General features: G+C 40.2%; 2 protein-coding genes across 2 annotated transcripts; both read left to right on the forward strand.

Annotated features, from left to right (window-relative positions):
• The first annotated feature begins 324 nt into the window (after positions 1–324).
• Positions 325–7,522, forward strand: gprc5bb (G protein-coupled receptor, class C, group 5, member Bb). Its single transcript, XM_010742052.3, has 4 exons — positions 325–884; positions 1,600–2,704; positions 5,426–5,538; positions 5,621–7,522. The coding sequence occupies exons 2-4, from the start codon at positions 1,600–1,602 to the stop codon at positions 5,663–5,665; spliced, it is 1,263 nt and encodes a 420-aa protein (XP_010740354.2). The 5' UTR covers positions 325–884; the 3' UTR covers positions 5,666–7,522.
• Positions 7,523–9,391: 1,869 nt separating this feature from the next.
• knop1 (lysine-rich nucleolar protein 1) lies at positions 9,392–13,745 on the forward strand. Its single transcript, XM_010742016.3, has 5 exons — positions 9,392–9,540; positions 10,184–11,362; positions 11,448–11,519; positions 12,913–12,981; positions 13,237–13,745. The coding sequence occupies exons 2-5, from the start codon at positions 10,220–10,222 to the stop codon at positions 13,540–13,542; spliced, it is 1,590 nt and encodes a 529-aa protein (XP_010740318.3). The 5' UTR covers positions 9,392–9,540; positions 10,184–10,219; the 3' UTR covers positions 13,543–13,745.
• The last annotated feature ends 28 nt before the right edge of the window (positions 13,746–13,773 follow it).

Genomic DNA, 13,773 nt, shown 5'->3' on the forward strand with positions numbered 1-13,773 from the left:
TATTATGTAACAATCTCTACTAGGGTGGCCACGTGGCTCACCTGTGTTTAGACTGACCATCTGCCTCTACCCAGCCAAAGCCCATCTTCACTCTGCAACACACCGACATACTGAAGAGACCTCCAATTGTTTCGGTGATCAAAGATGACTCTACATCTCCCACAGCTCTGGGTGTGAGGAAGGATTGTATAATGGTATGAGGAAGACGTGGGAGCCTGAGGGCAGGAAATAACACTGACGTGCAAACGAGTGACTAATACTGGATTGGCTATGAAATTACAATGCATATATACTGTACTTACTTCCTATTTTCTTCTTGGTTAGACAGGTGCATCAGCAAATCATACTCCTCTTGTGTGGGTGAAGAGAAGTAAAGCTGGGATTGCATCTTTGTTGACACCTCCGCAGATTTCAGCGTGAAGCAGGGAGAGAGAAACACAGACGTGCAGACAGAATGAACTGAAATAGGAGGAAAGAGGGAGAGAGAGAGAGAGAGAGAGGGAGAGAGACAGTGAGGGAGAAGAGTGAAAGAGAGACAGAAGATATATTTGACTATGTGGGTGTGTGAAGTATCAAGGCATGCAGCATAATTGTGGATTCTTCTCCAGCCGGACGTATCACTGCAGCAGCAGGACATTATATTGGTCTCACAAACTGTGTTGTTGTGTACTTTAAAACAGCGGGAGCTGTGAGCGCAGAGAGATCGTCACAAGAGACATTTTCAGAGACAAAATGGAAACTGTTTTCTTCCTGCTGCTTCAAGGTTTTCATTAAGTGGGATTATTAAGAAGAATACTTGAACTAGTTGAAGGGATGCAGGCTGGGAAATGATGACGCCTCTTCACTGTCAGTAATCAAGATCTCAAGTCAAGAATTTATCTGAGGTGAGTTTGGAATGATCTTGATAGAAGAAAGAGTTAAATCATTTTAATGCTGTGGTATTTTGTATGTATGTGTGTGTATGCTCTCTATCCTTGTTGAGTTTTAGACCTTAACAATGAGAGGATTGTGGGCTCACGTATTCACCGTTTGGGGTTAAAAGAAGATTCAAATTAATCTGATGTTTAGATAATCCTGGGGAATGTGTTATGTCAGTGAGGGTCCTCACAAGCAAGTACAAACATTGTGCGTGTGTGTGTGTGTGTGCGCGCGCATTTGTCTGTGCTTTTGGGCACTGAAACTCCACTTCTCAAAAGCCCAGTATGTGATGTAGTCAGCCCACGCTGTTTCCCGTTCCCATGGAAACCATTGCCCAGTGCTAAAAGCAGTTCTATTCTGTGCTGCAAGAGCGTGAGTGTGTGTTTGTGCGTGTCTGAAAGACAGAGAAATATATTAATTTCTGACACATAACAGGCTTATTGGATCTTCACATATATTTATTACTCTTGTTACTGTTGGACATTATGAATCATGAAGATTATGTATGAACTGATGTTCAGCAATTTGTCCCTACATTCACCTTCCTGCTTCCCTCCTCTCTGGATCTCTTTCCACAATATCACTCTTCTTGTTGATGTCTGTGTACCTCTTTTCCTCTTCCTGTCCTTTAACCCCTGTCTCTCCTCCTCACTACATTTTTTCTGTCTCTATGTCTCTAAGATGGCCGTCAGCCCTATCATCATCTGCCTCCTGTCACTGATTGGCTATGGCTCATCCCACCCGTCTCCTCCTCCTCGGGGATGCAGTGTGGATGTGGACCCACCCTACAGAGTGCTATGTGACCTGGAGTCAGTTTGGGGTGTGGTTCTGGAGGCCGTGGCCTGCTGCGGTGGCCTCAGCTCTCTAGTCCTCGCTGTGCTCCTGCTAGTCAAGCTGCGCTCCATTTCTGACCCTGCCAGGCGTTCCGGCATGGGGCCTCTTCTCCTGCTCCTGGGCACGCTCCTTGGCCTTTTCTCCATCTCATTGGCTTTCCTGGTGGGGAAGAATCAAGCGCTCTGTGTGGTCCGCAGGGCCTTCTGGGGTCCCCTTTTTGCCCTCTGCTTTTCCAGCTTGCTAGTGCAGGGTGTGAGGCTCAGGAGGCTGGTGGCTGGCAGTACGAGCCCATCGGGCAGCACCCTGGCAGCACTCGGTCTGGCCCTGGCCCTGGTTCAGGGGATCATTTCTGCTGAATGGGTCTTGCTAACTGTAGTTAGGGAGGGTCACCCGGCCTGCGAATATCCACCTTTAGACTTTGCTCTGACATGCAGCTACACCCTGGGGCTGCTCCTCATAGCCATGGGCCTTTCTCTGGGGGTGGTGCTGTGTGGAGGAGAGTTCGGGACAGAGGGAGCAGGTGGCAATGAGGAAGATAGAGAAGGAGAGAGTGAAAAACGGAGATGGAAGTGTAACGCTGTGTGGCTCTTCCTGTCCAGTCTGGCGTCAGCATTGCTATGGGTGGCCTGGCTGGGCTTTTATCTCTATGGCAGCCAGGCTCTGAGGGGAAAGGGGAAAGGAGAAAGATTAGGAGCAGGAAAGAAGGATGTAAAGGTGTTGGATGAGCCTGCACTGGCCGTGGCCCTGGTCATTCAGGGCTGGATCCTGCTGCTGTTCCATGCTATTCCAGAGGCGCACCTGTGTCTCCGGAAACCTCCACAATCCAACACACAAGACTTCTTCGACACCACTCACACGTCCCCTCCTCCACATTTTGGCGATGAGCTGCCTGCACACACTCACCGACCCTTCCCAGAAAACCAGGCCTTTTCTGTGGAGGAACACGGCGCAAGTACGTTTATGTAATGTCTGTGTGTCATTGTGCATGTTTCAAAGGAAATGTCTCTTTTTCAAGCTGAGCTGAATGCTGCCTTCAAATTGAACTCATTAGGTCATATTTTCAGCATATTAGGTTGAGCATACAATGTGTTTGGCATTTAAGTGTTTTAGAGTATAAGTCATGAGAACACTGTTGCCTGGCAACGGATAACAAAAATGGATGTTGCCTTGACTCTTTTCTGCATTTAATGTCATGCTGATGTGACCAGGGCCCATATTCAAAAAGTGTTTTACCATTTGGACTCCTGCTATATGTCACTGAAGTTAGATTTAAAGATTTGTTTCCTCTTAAGATTTTTTTCATAAAGCTGCAGAGAGAAACTTCTACTCTGAGAAGAGATAACATCATGTTTCATTTTCAGTGATTGGTTAACTGGTGACCACTCTGCGTCAGCGTGCATCATGGATTACATTTAAAATAAATATAATAATAATAATATAATAATATAATATGTGAGAGGAAAAAAATCTATATTTACCTATAAAAAAATAAAAAGGCATAAAAACTTTCCAAATCACTCCTGCAGCTTAATCTATGTTCTGTCTGTTACATATTTTTGTTTACCAAACAGTCTGTTTTTTCTGGAACACATTCAGACTCACTCTTTAAAGATTACTTGTGAATATAAATATGCTAGATGAATAAACTTTCATCCACCGCACTGCAGATCAACTTAACGTTAAAAAAAGGACAACTATTACCATAGTGCCATGTAGGTTTGTTTACAGCTACTGTACACAAACCAAAATCCAATTAAACCTTATGAAATGCCTGATTATCCAGCAGGTTTAAGGGGAAATCTATGAGTCATTTCACTCTCAGTGCTTTACATAATTCATCTGAGCCAAATGCACAGATGAAGAGCTAAACCACAATGAACCAGGACAAACAAAAAGTGGAGGCTGTAACAGAACACAGTCATAAACAGCCTCTCGCAAGACAGCAAACTTAAGTAGAAGCAGGATATTGACTGGCCAATTTATGGCTGACTGAGGGGGGACAACCTGTACTGTAAAGATAGGGGCAGTAAGACGGTGTAAGCAAGTGACCAGTGACTAGATTTACTTTGTAGTTGAAAGGTTGCGGTTAACATTTACTTAACTTACTGTTACTTGCCCTAATGGCCAGTAAACGCCCTGTCTCTGTCATCTCTGCAGCAGAGCATATGAGTAAAGTGTTAATATAATGGACTGACAGCCAGAATCATAAAAATAAGACCCAGATTGTCAAAAACCGTAAAAGAAAGAAAAACATGAAGTAGACACACTGCACTTCATCTGAGGACGATAGCATATTTACTGTCCACTGTTTCATTTGAGTATCCAAATACTGAGTGTGAAATGTATTCACTATATACTGCTAGAGATAAAATGGAGATTTTTTTGCCTTGAAAACCATACATCATTTGGGAAAAACATGTTTTCCAACCGTCTTCATCATTCTGAAACCATCACACAACAAATGTTGGATGACAGATTATCACTCCTACCACCTAAAAGGAGGCAAGAATTGTCTGATGTCACTATTTTTAAGATACATAACATAAGAAGGGTAAAAATTTCTGACTACTTAAAAGCATTTTGTTTTGTTTTTTCATCCATTTGAATTCATGCTATAATAATCTACAGATCAAAGCCACGTATATGTGGTCTTCATTACTCTGAACTGAATATTAGGCCAACAAAAGAACATATAAAATACAAAGACCAAAAAAGTAAAGTTATTTTAAAAACCTGAAAAATTCTGGGCTCTTGAGAAAACACCAGAAGCCGCCACCCCTGCTTAGCAATGGAACTAAAAAAGTAGTGTCCATGACTTGTATGCTACTACAGCTGTTAGTGATGATGCAAACTCTCGATTTACTGTGTGCTATATTGAGTGTCATAGTAAATGATACGAGTGATTTTGGACACAGCCATAGTCTCACTTTAGAGACTATGGCTGTGTCCAATGTGTGACTATGGCTACACACCCAAATAGGCATTTTTAATGTTTCAGTTTGATTAGCTCTGCTCAGGTTGAAGGTGGATGTGGTTGTGCTGGCAACAGACTTGAGAACTGGGATGGACTGCTGGTTCTAAAAGTGATTTTTTCCTATTCTGTATTCCCATTGAAATGATTTCTTTCAACAATCTGACTAATGCTACTCAACACAGAAACATGGGACTCTCCTGGACAACTCAAAATACTAATACCCATGAGCCTTGGCCTCCATTGCCATGGAGATGTAGCCAGTAAAAGGCATGAATCAGAGTGTTAACAAATTCAATAACAAAACACAGTGCCAAAGTTGAAGAAATTGAAAAACTCTATTACGTGAGGTCACCAACACAATGTACAAATAAGCACAACGAATGTGTAATTCATCCAGACCAACAAAGCTAACAGAAGAGTCCCTGAGATGTTAGTCATGCACAGTCCGTAGCCATCCACTCAGTCCTGAAATGAGGTCTCATCAACCATAATAATTACAATGACCTATGCTATTACAATAGTTAGCTTTGGGTGTGACATGCCTCTGAGTTACCCAACTGGTAGAAAAATTATACTTCAACTTCAAGTTTGATGCATGTATGATTTTTATCAGTCAGTAGCACAGTCATCTGTCATAGTGGGTACTCTTGCATGACACCTGTAACCTTCGTATGTGCTTTACCTTGTTTGCTCTGTCAGCTCTCCGAACTGGAACATACCACAGCAGCCATGGGACTGCCCGTCCCGGCATTGCCTTCAGAGGACATGTCTACCAACCCACTGAAATGGCTCTGGTCATGAATGGTGGAACAGTAAGTATTCGAAGAAACATTTATTCCCAATTATTAGATGTCAACCTAATGTATTATAATTGTTCACTACTTGTCTCCCTAGATGCCCACAGCCCCCATTAACTACACTGGGCGACGGTTATGGTGATATGGGACAAGACTCGAAGAGGATATACTGGTGTGGGATAGTAGAATTTTTCTGTTGCGTATGAAAAAGACATCACATGTCACACAGTATGGATTTAAAGGGAGATAAATATGTTAAATGTATTTGTGTTTCTGCACACCATAATAGTATTTTTGCTGAAGTTCGACAGACTGGACATGAAATCACAAGAAAGTAAAAGTGACAGCTTCCACAGTTTACGATATTTTGCTGAGGACATTTTCAAGTGCATTATTTGAGAGCACATATAGTCTTCAGTGTAATATGTAAATACACTGATGAGGGGTGTATAAGGGAGGTTAAAGTTATTATATAGAGTATAAGGTGAATATCAAAAACTTGAGTTCAACGTGGTATTGAATGGGAGTTACTGAAAGAGCGGCTGTTCGGTCATGAGAAAGAAAAGATGAGGACGATCTGAATGTAGTGAAGTAAACATTTTGCCTGAGCAGCTGTAAACAAATGCTGTTACTTACTTACTGATGCCATCAGTGATTTTTGCTTCATAAAAACAACACTTTCATTTTGGCGTCAAACTACAACTCAGAAACAAAAAACAAAAAAAACAACCTTTAGGATGTTTATGTAAATTACTTGCATACACCCACATAGCTTGCTTGGCCTCTGTGTTACCATGCTGGAAAAACCCAAAGGACTCATTGTGTTTTTCTCTCCACATCTTCACACACAGACAGTTTGGCACATTTTACCATGTGTATTGAAAAATGTCATGCATTCCTTGGAGCTTGTGCAGAGTTCTGGAGGATCATATGGTGATTTAAAAGGATAAAGATAAGTCTACCGCTCTTGGATGAATACTTTTAATAAGCATATCATAAAAAGCCATTTAATATACTGCAATACAGTATACAAAATATTGTAATACAATATAGTATATAGGGTTTACTGTTGGAGGTTGTAATTTTGCACTTTATCAGCGCTGATCATGTCTGGGCATTGTGATATTTGAGATATTTGAGATGCATGTGAAAGCACAGTTTAAAGGTAATGTATTTTGTCAAGATGAATGTATTTTAAATGTTTTCTAGACTTTTGATATATGTATTGAAGAGAAATACCAGTTTTAGTGTTGAATTTTAAAGCAAATCCTTGACAGTGGAAACAGAAATCGACAAATCAATCTCAAGTGCACAGAAACTGGGTTGTCAACCAGTTTTGGTGTGTTTTCACTCATGTTTTCCCAAGTCTACTTTGGATTCAATAAGGATATTGATCATTATATACATTTTGCTTGAGATTTATGGCAACATCTAATTATTTTCTGGTATTCAAATCCCACTGAATATTGAGAGTATTGAGTCATCCATCACTGTGACTATAACTGGAACAGATTCAAATGCATATATATTATTTATATTAGTGGCTGAGTGCAGACAGATTTCTAGTTGATTCACATGCACTGGCAATTGAACTCTGAGGCAAACCGACAAAATCTGACTTGAGTGTTACAGTTTCCATCTTCTCAGCTAGGACAGTTTATCCTGTTTAAACACAACTCAAAGAACAGTCTCCATGTTCATGTTTGACCATTTCCTCTTCCTATAAAACTAAACTAAGTTACAACAACTTTGCTTTTGTGTACAGGTGTGTGCTCTGATATTGTACAATGAAAATATTCTAACATGATTTTTATGTATTATCCCTATATAATGGAGTTTTAACCATGTAAATAATCCAAATGTGAAAAACTAATGGTATTTTCCTTTTTAAATGCTCTTATGATGATAGCACTGTCACTGTTTTATGGCAGCGTAACATGAATGTCTGTAACGTGATTTGCACAAAGTGGCTAATACATCAGTGCACATTTTCTGTTAATTATTGTCTGGTTATTGAATTCATCTTTCTTCAGCCTTGTGTCCTTGGTGCACTAATGGATCCACTTCACTTCACGCACTGGCCTCTACATAGAGATAACACACTGTGAAAAGAGTTGTGACACAGAGAGCAACTTAAAAAAGACACAAGCCAATAAAGAAGACACCTTCACCACTTTGACAGCACATATGTCACTTTTAGAAAAAGAAAATACAGAATGCTGTAAGTCATACACAACAATGGAAGTTACAACCACAAGTCAAGTTTCCAAGGAAAACAAAAATTGATCCATGTGTGATTTTTTCTGTCTGTGTACAGTAAGAAAAAAATATGTGTTCTGAGTTTGTCAGACCAAAGACAAAAGTATTATTAACCACCCAGCCAAATTTGAATAATCAAAAATATCGACAAGTTTAGTCCACATTTCAGTAATATATATAGTTGAAAGTCTTTTTATGTGATTTCAGCAACTATTTTCCAACATATTTGATGTATTTTGAAAGAACCATGGACTTTTTATTCTACAAAGAAAGACATGAACACATACATTTAGTCAGAGCCCCTGCCCTCACAGGGTTATTTCTTGCTTGTGTTACAAACAGAGTCTAGAAGGATATATATATTATTAGGTGTATAGAGTTCAGATGGTTTGACAGTCAAGTGAAGTGGTGTACAAAACAATCTCCCATCTGCATGATGTGCTGGATCGTGAGCCAGTTCACCTCATAGCTTTATCCATCAAAAATAGCTATGGAGCAGCAGTTCCAAGATCCCTCACTGCATGTGGTAGTGTTTTAAAAGTAACTTGAGTTATATTCAAATCATGGCACCTTAAATAGTTGGGCTTTTTAGAGGTTGTAGATGTAGGTAGGGACTACAGCTGGAAGCTCTAGTTGGATGCTGTAGCTGGGGCTATAGGTGGCTTCTTAAAATTCAGGTTGACGGCTTGGTGCCAAGAGCAGGGGCGCTGCCAGAAATTTTGGGCCCATCGAATTGGGCCTCCTCTGCGCAGCTGTTGTCACCACATCTATTTTTTGGGGCCCCTGTCAGTCGTGGGCCCTTGGAATTGTCCTAAATTTTTCCCCCTACACGGCGAACCTGGCCAAGAGGCTCTAGGTGAAAGCTTATACATGGCCTCTAGTCTGTTGGGGTTACAGTCGCGTCTCAGAGGTACAGTAGTAGGTGGAAACAGGAACACCAGCTCGACCCTGGAAGCCATAGTCAAAAGAGGGGGATGTAGCTGGCATAGACATGTGCGGTAGGTGGTGTTACAGCTACAACAGAAGTAGCCGACTGAGGCACAGTGACAGACTGACACCCTATGTAAGTGTATAGTTGCAATGGTTGCAGGTAGTGATGTGTCGTTCGTGAACGAGCCGGTTCAAAGAGCCGGCTCTTTTAAATGAACGACAAGAGCCGGCTCCTGTCCGTGAGCTGTTAAGTGCTGTAAATGCAATGAAAGAAATTGGCTACAGCAATTTATCAATATTTTTTAAAAAAGTAATTTTTACTTTTGAATACTTTAGTAAAAAGGATGTATTGAATAACTGAAGTGATATATCTGTACACATACGAATCATAATAAGTCAAAACAGTGCTAAATTATAAAAGGTATAGTAAAACGAAGAGCCATTTGGGAGCTGAGTCGAATAAGCGCTATGCTTAGTGCTTTTGCTCTGACACCCATGGTGTCTTGTAAATATAATTCAATAAAGCGAAATGAAACAATATACAAATTACTCCCTGTGCTGCTAGTGTGAGCTTTATCTTAGTTCTTTACAACTGAAGTTCAAATTATCACATTTATGAGTAACCATGACAATATAAAGAAGGAACAGGTTAAATTCATAAAACTGTCTTTGACTGTTGAACAAATTAAATAAAAATGGTCAACAGCAGGTCTCACGTGCGCGCTCGTCAATGGTTGCTACGGACGCCTGGCTCATGCGCAGAACGAGGGAGAACTACTTCCGGGTCAAAAAAGCAAGCTGACCACGTGAATTACCAGAAAATACAAAGTAAGTAGACCACCTGAGTTTACATTTCACAACACACCGTCTGACTCTAATGAAACGGTCTATCTCATCTTTGCTTTGTTTCTTTATCGGTTCAACATTTTAGCTGCTGATTAACGTTACCTGCTGTTAGCCAGCCAGCATGGTGGACTGTGATCTTTAACGTTGATAAACTAAGTCCAAATGTTTTTCATCACTCATTAAAGGTTATCACTCGTGACGTTACCGTAACTCAACAACTTAATTCCTAATAACTCAATCCAAATGTAGGTGCCATAGACGTGTTAGATCACTTGTGCACACTTGTACTGAAAGCATGTTTGTGGTCATCCTGCAGAACACTGGTGATCTTATGTGATCTTCTGAAAAGTATACAGACAAATCTGATGAGATCACCTTTGATCGGGTGCTGATTTGTGATCAGATATTATGAATCAGATTGCATGCAAGGCAGATGTTGTGCATACAGGTTAGACACTGTGCCAAATGCTACAGGTCTGTCTGACAATCGCAGAAATGCACATTTTGTAACACAAAACCAAGCATGAGTGAACAATGAGCAGCCCACAACTGAAGTTGCACTTGGCTGATAAATAAAAGAGTAATTGTGTGTATTGTCTCGCAGTAATTGTATTTCTCTCAACAGACAAGTCAGAGGTCTGTTGCTGTGAAGAGGGTGAAAATGAAGATGGAGGAAGAGAAGAGTGAGGAGAATTTTGTGAAGAAGAAGAAGAAACCTAAGAAAGGACAGGCCACTCTGTTTAACAATGAAAACTGTACTATTGATGATGAGAGCCTAGCAGAGGTGAAAAAAGAAAAGAAGAAGAAGAAGAAGAAAAACGATGCAGTGGTTATAGAAGAACAGGAGATTTGTGATGGGGATGGTGAAAAGGAAGAGAAGAAGAAAAATAAGAAGAGAAAACTCGTCACTGAATCTCTGAATGAGGCCAATGGTTCTGATGTTAGGAGTGAAAACGACGAAGAAGTCAGCAAGAAGAAAAAGAAAAAGAAGCAGCTGCCTGATGGTGAGAATCAGGTGGAAACTGCACAAGTAAAAGAAAAAGAAGAAGAAGAAGAAGTGGAAAAGAAACAGAAGAAGGAGAAAAAAATAAAAAATAAGTCTCCACCAATGAAACCAGAAAATGTAAAGATGGAGGAGGAGGAGGAAATACAGCAAGCTGGAAATGATGACGTGCCAAAGAAAGCCAAGAAGGGAAAAAACAATTTAGTAGTAAGCACAGAGGAAACTGAGGAACAAGTTAAAGAAAAGAAGAAGAAAAAGAAAAAGAAAAGCACTGGTGATGAAACCTCTGAAGCCATGGATGAAATCATTGTATCAAAAAAGAAAAATAAAGCTAAAACTAAAGTGGCTGAGAGTGAGGAGAAGTTAGAAACGCCAGAGGCAGAAACTGGTGAGTTTGAAGAGGTAAAAGTAAAAAAGAATAAAAAGAAAAAAGAAGATGGAAATGGGGAAGGAATGGCTGAGATCAAAAGCAAAAACAAAATGAGCAAAGCAGAGAAAGAAAATCTCCTCCACAGGAAGAAAGACACATCAACAAAGGATGAGATTATCACAGAGGAAGAGGAGACAGAGCCGAAGAAGAAGAAGAAAAAGAAAAAGGGCAACTTAAAGGGAGATGAGAAAGAATGTGAAGAAGTTGAGGAGCAGAGTACGGAAACTCTGGCCACAGCAGCTGAGGAAACAACGAGCAAGAAAAGGAAGAAGAGCTCCATTAACGGTAATGGACAGGTGGAGAATGTGAGCTTTGAAACTGGTGCAAAAAAGAAGAAGAAGAAGATTAAAGAAGAGGTGGAAGACCAGCAGGTGAGTGTGAGCGGCGTTTGATGACAGTGTTCGGATTCAGTTTTTTCATTTTCTAAATTGTGGGTGAACCTCGCTTGTGTTTCAGGATTTAGCCCAAGAGGACGTGGTGTTCCTGTCAGAGAAATCTGGAAACACTGATGAGGTCACCATTAACCAGGTAAACATCATCTCTCATTATTAGTTCATCGCTGTATTAAATGTGAGATTTATTGTAAAACGCATATATGTATGAATATAAATGCAGTTCGACATTTTGGGAAATTACTTTCTCGCTGAGGGATGGATGAGAACTTATCTCAGCATAAAGACTGGAAACATAGAAAAGAGTTTGGCTCTGAGGTCTATGATCAAATTCACTTCCATATCTCTAAAGCTTTCCAATTAGTATGTTCTATCTTATTTGTAGATATTTATATCAGGGTAGTAGTTTCATGTTTTTTTTTTTTTTTGTGCAACTTATGGTTTATGGGGTACCAACATTTATATGATCCATCATTTACATCCATTCTTCAGAACATATAAATGTATGAAATAACCCTAATTTGGTCATTCTACTGTCTTACCAATATAGTCTGTCTCTGTTATGCTCCAGTGCCGTCGATACTTCCCATTCACCCCGTCGCCCACTCTCAGGTTTCAAGTCTATACACGCAGAAATAATATCTGGAAAATGTACATACATGCATATAAATCTATCACATATACCAAACATCCAGAAAACATAACCCAATTAAAAACAAATGAAGAATACAGTACACAAACAAGAGCAAACGTACCACGGATCAGTTCAAAGTATTAAGATTGTATACTTTGATGCCTGCGACTGCTCCATCCACAAATGCACCTGGCCCACAGGCAAGCCAATCTTTTCCCATTGCCTTAAACCAAACTGACCATATTTCTGTGAATTATACACCCTGTAGTCTCAACAAAAAGTGTGTTTGTTTTTTTTAGTTAAGTAAATTGATTATTGAATGCCATCTGTCTTGGGGTTGAGGTTGTTTTTTTTTTTGGCAGTTTGGGTTCTTTTTCTTCTTGTTTCTGCAGGCAGTACCCCAAGCACGACTAACATTGGGGTGCTAGGAAGTCTGAAACCAAATACTTTACACAGAAATCTGAACACTCCACTCCAAAATGTACTTAGAAGAGGACATGTTCAGAATTTATGCGTATGGTTTGCAATGCTCGCTCCACAGTTTCTGCAGAATTCACCTGTTTGCTTGCTTGCTTGTTATTTTTGGATATAATGTGAGAAGTCTAAATGAAGCTAATAGTTATCTTCTATTTGGAGCTATATAAAGAAATCTGATCCGGGTAATTTAAATTTGTTCAACCATTTTTAAAAGTTCTTGCTCTTTTATAAGCTGGTAGATAAATTTGAACTGTACCTTCAAAGAAAACTGTAAGCTTGTACCTAGAGGATGTAACATTGTCTGTATTTTTTATTGATGTTTTATTGCTTTTGACAACTTTTATTCCCAAATAACTCATGTACATTGATTGCTATGTCCATTCCATGCGCTAAAGCCTAATGTTTTGTTTTGTTATAGGAAAGAAGACAGGCTTTACAAATTGAGATCGACAAGGCCTCTCAACCTCAAAAGCCAGCTAAACCTTCGGTAAGTAGTGCCTTTCTTGTAAACAAATTAAAACTATGGAATTTCCCTTATTTCTGTAGTGTTTTTCTTGAAAGGTCACATCAGTGTTTTACTATTATACTTTCTCAAAATCGTGGGATTCGCTGAAGTCTTAAGTTTTGAAAAAAGGCTGATGCAGCAGAGGCAGAGAGCTCCTGATTTTTAGTTTCCATCATGGATGAAACTGAAAAAAACTCAATAGCATCTACGTCTGTAATGTTTGTCTCTGTTCCGCAGGGTTTCGGCCAGTGGAGCACTGCACAGTTCAACAGCTCTGATCAGCAGCAGAAGTTCCTCCGGCTCATGGGCGGCTTCAAAAAGGGTTTCCAGCCGGCTGCTGGAAACACTGGAGGAGGAAACATGGCACTGGGAAAGGACGCACAGCAACAGTTGCAGCAAGGGCTTCTGGGAGAATTTGAACGCGCTCAATCGCGCAGAATGGACTTCAGTGGCAGGGGCGCAGGACTTGGTTTTACTGCACCATCTAATAAGAAATTCTCCATTGACATCAATTCATGTCGATCAGTTCGCTTTGATGATTGAAGTGTGTGTGCGTGTGTGTGGTCGTACAAAGGTTGTGGGGGATTTTCTGTATGTGTGGTTTTAAATGTAAATTCGTACACTGAACTGCTCAGGTTCACTCAACAACAGACCACTTTTAAACTTGTGTACAGATGAATATCAGAGAATGAACACACAAGACAAAATGCCATTTGTACATACTGTATATTAAACATCCTGTTTGAGGGGCTGGACTGTTTTTATGTAAAAGAT

The sequence above is a fragment of the Larimichthys crocea genome, chromosome X, assembly GCF_000972845.2.
Source record: "Larimichthys crocea isolate SSNF chromosome X, L_crocea_2.0, whole genome shotgun sequence".
NCBI lineage: Eukaryota > Metazoa > Chordata > Actinopteri > Sciaenidae > Larimichthys > Larimichthys crocea.